The sequence below is a fragment of the Dioscorea cayenensis genome, chromosome 19 (assembly GCF_009730915.1).
Source record: "Dioscorea cayenensis subsp. rotundata cultivar TDr96_F1 chromosome 19, TDr96_F1_v2_PseudoChromosome.rev07_lg8_w22 25.fasta, whole genome shotgun sequence".
In the NCBI taxonomy this organism is placed as follows: domain Eukaryota; kingdom Viridiplantae; phylum Streptophyta; class Magnoliopsida; order Dioscoreales; family Dioscoreaceae; genus Dioscorea; species Dioscorea cayenensis.
In genome coordinates, this window is record NC_052489.1 from 1,208,043 (window position 1) to 1,214,042 (window position 6,000).

Sequence of the window (6,000 nt, forward strand, 5' to 3'; positions counted from 1 at the left end):
GAGGCTTCTTTTTGGTCAGTTGAATTAGTACTGCAAGCAATGGATGTTCTGGAAATCCTTTCATAGTTTCTTTTTTTAGAGAGAGAAAGAGAATGTGTTCTCTTCTTTTCCAATGCTTCTCTTTTGACAAACATTTGGTATGAGAAAAGAGAAAAGGAACAAAATGGAATGCTGAGCTCTGAGTGCAAAAGTACTGCAAAAGAAATGAAAGGATGAATCCTTGCACTCTGCGTATCACTTGTTTTGCCTTTCTTATAGATTTTTATCCAGTGTTGCATTTGTTTTGTGTTTGTTTTGAACAGTGGGTGCTCTTGCTTTGAAGTTTGGTGAAACTTCAATTTATTATGAAGTTTATAATGATATATATATATATAGCATTTGTTTTCTATTTTTTTACTATAATAATACATGGTGTTTTTTTAATTAAACTATTTATGCAAATACCCTCATATCTTCAACACTTCTTTATAAATTCTAATTATATTTTAATAATTTAGTACAAGTGAAAAAAGGCAAAAAGTGTCATGGTTCTAGCTCACTATTGCACCCAAACCTCTATCTTTGCCTTAAAAGGCACATTCAAGCATGACTTAAGATGCATTTAAAGTAAAGCTGAAACGCCTATTCATACAATGGATAAATAAACAAACCTCCCCAAGCATGAGGATTGACAAATTGAATCCAAAACAGTAATAATAATACAAGGATAATAATGCATTACAATTTAATGAGCTGAATAAACAAAGCTCCTCCGAACAATGCAAAACAATGATTCACTCAAATTATCATGGAAAAGTAGTTACTTCTGATTGAGGACGCATCCTCAAGCATTTTAGGAACCTGTTGAATGTATAGATGTAACCATGAGATAACTTAACAGCAGTAGTAACTCCATTGTAATGCAAATTGATGAATGAATTATGATTCTCCGAAAAAATACGAGCTTCGTGGAGTGTCCCTTCTTTCCAGCAGATGCTTACGGTCACACCGCCGCGGCCCTTCAGCCCCCGGACACATCCTTCACGCCATTTGTCCTGAGGGAGTGCAGGAAGCAGGTATAAATCCTGCATGGTGCTCTGAACAAGCATCTCGGCGATTGCAGCTGTAAAACTGGAAGGGAAAATAAGCACTGATCAGTTGTTATCATACAATAGATACATGATTATATGGATAGTTTAGTAATATTAATTCACCCGAAATTGGCATCGATCTGGAATGGTGGATGTGCTGTAAATAAGTTACTATATAGTCCTCCTTCGTAATCACTTTCGTGATCAGGGTCTACCAAATCGAATAGCTGCTTGACCAACCTATATGCGTGTTCGCTGTTGTGAAGATGTGCCCACAAAGCAGTCTTCCATGTAGTTGACCATCCAGGACCAAGATCACCTGCCGAAAAGTGATGCAAAATAATCCAAAATGTTTCTCATACTTTGTTCAGATAAACAATTAAGTCAATTGGTACTAATTTAACAATGGCATCTCTAGAGGAGAATATCTAATTACCTCTCTTGTAAAGGCTGTTGTCAATAGCTTTGCATAAATCAGGATTTTTTTCTAGTGTTATTGTGTGGCCGGGGAACAAGCCAAATAAATGTGAAACATGCCGATGATGCACTTCTGGATCCTCAAAGTCTCGTGCCTGCATAAAAATAAATATGTAAAATCTCAAAAATTAGAATGGAAATAGAATCACCACTGAAAAAACTCATGCTTATGAGTTGAAACAGATTTGGCAAAGGACAAGAGGGAAGCACAAGACTGCCATACCCACTCCATGATGGAACCATCTCTGGCAATCTTTGTTGGAGGAAGCCTTGGTAATGTCTTCTTTATTCGCTCAATTAAGTCACTGTTGGTTCTTCCCAATACCTAATTTATTATAAAAATGACTTGGTTATCATGAAAAACTTGACGAAAATATGTATTTTATGGCACTGCAATACAGAGTCCAGACAAACACATTTGTGCATGCACATGAACACAAACAGAGATTGTTTACCTCAGCAGAAGATAAAACTATCAAAAACACTTCCTTTATGATTGCAATATCCATTGTTGTTGAGTAGCTGACGCTCGCCTTCTTACCATCAGGACCAATGAAATAATGTTCTGGAGATGTTGATGGATTGGTTTCCAAAAGATCCCCTTGGCCTTTAATTAACCAGTCCAGAAGAAAAGACGCGCATCCTTCCAACAGCGGATGTGCAGTATTCTCTAGAAAGGACTGAATATACAAGCATAAGGTAAGGTAAGTTTTGTGAAACAATGTTGAAGAATGCATAGATTCAGGATCTCAGTTTGTTTAATTCAAAGTAAAAGTAAAACTCCAGCATTTATTTTTCAATTCAAAGGTCTTATGACAGTATTATTGAACTGATTTAGATGTCACTAACCTTCTATTAATTGTGATTTTAACATGAATATTCAGTAAAGAACAATAAGAATACCTTTGCCATGGAAACTATGAAATTTATTTATTAATTCAGTTGTCAGAGAATAAGAACTACTGGAATGTCAAAAACAGAGACAGTCAACTTGAATGTCTATGATCTACCAGTGAGTGGCAAATAATTTAAAAAAAAAAAAACTTCATACACTCAGCACTGTATTAGTCATCCAGGCTAAAACTTGAATAGAAATTATGAACAAGTTCAGTAAAAATTATAGAAAATGTCTTACTTTATCCATTGAGAAAGTATAATGATCCCATAAATGAACACAAAGCCACGCCCCACCCATTGGCCATAAAGCCCAAAGTGGGTCACCGCGATCAGGTGAAGTTTTTGCCCATATATCTGTCACTTGGTGAGCTACCCAACCATTTGCTTCATAATTTACCTGCAAGCACAGGGGGCGTGATAGCATGGATGAGGAAAAGCCTATTGCAAGTAAACAAATAACACCAACAGAGTAAATTGCACCCATACTTTGAGGGAAATAGCACATCAGACTACATCTAACAAGATCTTTTGCAAAGACAGTATTTTTTGAAAAATAAAAGCAATAAAAGATTTGAGAGGTGCAAACCAATGTATCTATCAACCTCAACTACCCTTCCTATAAATTTTCTGAGTGTAATACATACAAAGAAAGTGATAATCATACTTTTGCTGTCTTACTTCCATTGACCGCAAGAGATCCAATGAAATCAAATAAAGGCTCTTGACATTCGCTAAGATTGCAAGTGAGAGATGGCCAATAGTTCATCTGCAGATTGATATTCAAGTGGGGAGCTGCACTGGAAAAGGAGAGCCAGAGTAAGTTCTCGTTTTAAACATTGAAACAATTGCTGCATTAGTCTGCAACCCTTCCTATATAATGTGAAGTATGAAAAGAAGCCAAAACATTCTAGGGTGCAAATGAAGATAACGCAGTGAACAATTAAGAGAAATTTTATGCAAACAGTATAGAACATTACTCCCATGCTGGTTCAATATCCTTGTTCCATATTCCTTGTAAGTTAGAAATTTGAGTCCCGGGCCTTGAAGAAGAGATAAGCAAATAACGGCCATAATGAAATAGTAGTTCTACCAAGGAAGGATCCTCGTTAATTTTAAAAGACTTCACTCTTTCTGCAGTAGATACCAGTGAATCCTTTGTTAAGAGGGAAAAAGAATTTGTCTTAACTGCTTGGGGCCTCTCTGCTTTGTGTCTACCAAAATAATTCTCCTCACTTGTCTTACTGGATCCCTTGGACAGTTGCAGGGAGACACGGTTAAAGAGACTTTCATAATCGTCCAGATGATAAGCAAAGAGCTGAGAGAAAGACATCTTCTTTATCGAACTCAATGTGTTCAAAGAAATCTCTTTCGGGTTCTTCTTAGAATCTGACGGCTTCTTAAATGGCCCTTCAAATGATGAGGCGGCAGCTAGAAGCAAAACAGCCCAGTCCGCGCCTTCCACTTTCAACTTTTTGCCACCAACAACTTGCACAACACCAGCATCACCTACTTGCAAATCAAGAACTGCAGCAAACTGAATCCCTGTAGGACTATTGCTCAAATTCTCTCTCGGGGCTATTCTACTCGAAGGGCAACTACCTTCCAAGACTATTCTGCGGACACCATCCACACTCGAGTTATACTGTAATTTACTGTCCAAGGACACTACAAATGAGAGAGACCCTGTTTTACTAGCAGAAATCTTGATCACAAGCACTTGCTGTGGATTAGAGGCAAAATGCTCTCTAGTGAACTCAACATCCCCAACAGTATATTTCACCTTTGCTGTAGCAGTTCGCAGATCAAGTTCTCTTTCATATGCAGCATATTCAAGATGAGAATCACCAAATTCTAAATTGATATTGCCCAGAGGTTGGTACACCTTCATTGCCATTCACAAAATTACAAAAATCAAAATTTGATTTTTATTGGTTAAAAATTATAGCAGGCAATGCGATGCTTTAGCAAATCAATGATCTTCAAATAAATCAACCAAATAAGCATAAAAAGAAAGATTAGGTTTTCAAAATCAAAATGCACGTACATCCGATGGATGTCCAGCCAAATCGAAAGCAACCTTCGACGCCTCCGAGTAATGGCCATCATCCACAAGCTTCCGAACTTCAGCAAGCACATCAGGCGCTTTAGGGTTCGTATAATACCCAGGAACGCCAGTCCAGAGAGTATCATCTGCAAAGAAGAATCCCACAAATCCACATTTTACAATTCATCCATACAAGATTTCAAATTCAAAAACAAAATGGAATCAAGAGTAGCTACGATTGAGCATGAGGGTCTCGGAAGCGACACCGCCGAAGACCATAGCGCCGAGACTGCCATTGCCAATGGGCGCAGCGTCGGTCCAGTGCTTGGCTGGGCCAGTGAACACGACCTTCAATGGCCGAGATGGGTCGGGATCGGAGCCACCGCCCCACCATTCAGCCTCCGCCGTCGACGGCCGCCGGACCCAGACCCACTCCTCCTCCTCCTCCTCGCCACGAGCCATCGAGATGGGAACAGTGATCGAAGAGAAGCAGAGAGAAAGACGAGGTTTTTAATGGCGGCAATGAGCTTCACGTGAAGCACCGAAGGAGGTGACAAGCTTTAAATACACTGTTTGCTATTCTCTCATCGTAGCCGTAGAACTCGCCTCAAGATTCTCATTGTTTCGATCAACGGCCGTGATTCTGCACAATCGTACAATGCTGTTCCTAACCTAACAGCATATCCGGCCACTTTGTCTGGGATTCATACTTGTGATCAGGTCGCTGTCGGGGTTTAAACAGGGTGAGGTTTGCTAAAAGTGGAATTTTCATAATACGAGTGGTGGGTTCGGTACACGTGGCGGTTTGTTAGTTGATGTCGGTGGTTTTGCTGGGAGGAGTGGCACAGCGGATCCTGGTATAATCCCGAGAGGATTTAGTTGGAAGTATTTATGTTTGCCTGGGACGTCGGCCCAGGTGTCCAACGAATTAAACATGACTTTTGAGTAGAGCTGTCAATTTGGGCCAAGCCCGCCGGGCCGGCCCGCCCCACCAACTAAAATAAATGGGTTTGGTTGGCATTATATAGACCCGTTTGGAGGCGGGTCAAAACAAGTCAACCCGCACGGGCCGCGGGTTGGGGCGGGGCGGGCCGCGGGTTGTGGCGGGCTAGCCCGCCACCCTTAATTTAAAAATTATATTTTAAAAATAAAAAATTATTAAATTAATTACAAAGTTAGAAAAGATAAATACATGTTTCTAAAGGGGTTTCTATGCGAAAGATATTGATTTTTTTAACATTTTGATTTTTTAAATTTTGTTAAACTTTACAAATATAATAGGATTAAGGTAATATTCATGAATTGATGATTTTTAATAGTAATTGACGTTTTTTCTTTTTGCAATTAGTTTTTTTGGATTTTGTTAATATTTTTTTGTAGTATTGCTAGAAGATTATGTCAAAAATAAAAAAATAAATATGTGAGAATCCATGAAATATAATTATTTTTTTAATTTTTTTAATTTTTTTATATTTTTTTGGTAGTGGCCCTGCCCAACCCACAAACCCAAAG

At 38.8% G+C, this 6,000-nt stretch overlaps 1 protein-coding gene across 1 annotated transcript; it reads right to left on the reverse strand.

The window, feature by feature from the left end:
* Positions 1-641: 641 nt before the first annotated feature.
* Positions 642-5,001, reverse strand: LOC120250646 (alpha-L-fucosidase 2). The gene is made up of 10 exons (XM_039259473.1): positions 4,725-5,001; positions 4,489-4,634; positions 3,422-4,326; positions 3,109-3,241; positions 2,683-2,841; positions 2,003-2,227; positions 1,771-1,872; positions 1,507-1,642; positions 1,194-1,389; positions 642-1,110 (listed from the first exon to the last, which is right to left on the reverse strand). The coding sequence occupies exons 1-10, from the start codon at positions 4,948-4,950 to the stop codon at positions 786-788; spliced, it is 2,553 nt and encodes an 850-aa protein (XP_039115407.1). The 5' UTR covers positions 4,951-5,001; the 3' UTR covers positions 642-785.
* Positions 5,002-6,000: the final 999 nt, after the last annotated feature.

What these genes read in the sequence shown, in the direction of transcription:
- LOC120250646 (XM_039259473.1), bottom strand. Translation starts at nt 4,950, where the DNA reads ATGGCTCGTGGCGAGGAGGAGGAGGAGGAGTGGGTCTGGGTCCGGCGG. An exon ending in CGAGACCCTCATGCTCAATC is followed by an intron (nt 4,635 to 4,724) that starts GTAGCTACTCTT and finishes TCTTCTTTGCAG; the next exon opens with ATGATACTCTCTGGACTGGC. An exon ending in TAGTTTTATCTTCTGCTGAG is followed by an intron (nt 1,873 to 2,002) that starts GTAAACAATCTC and finishes ATAATAAATTAG; the next exon opens with GTATTGGGAAGAACCAACAG.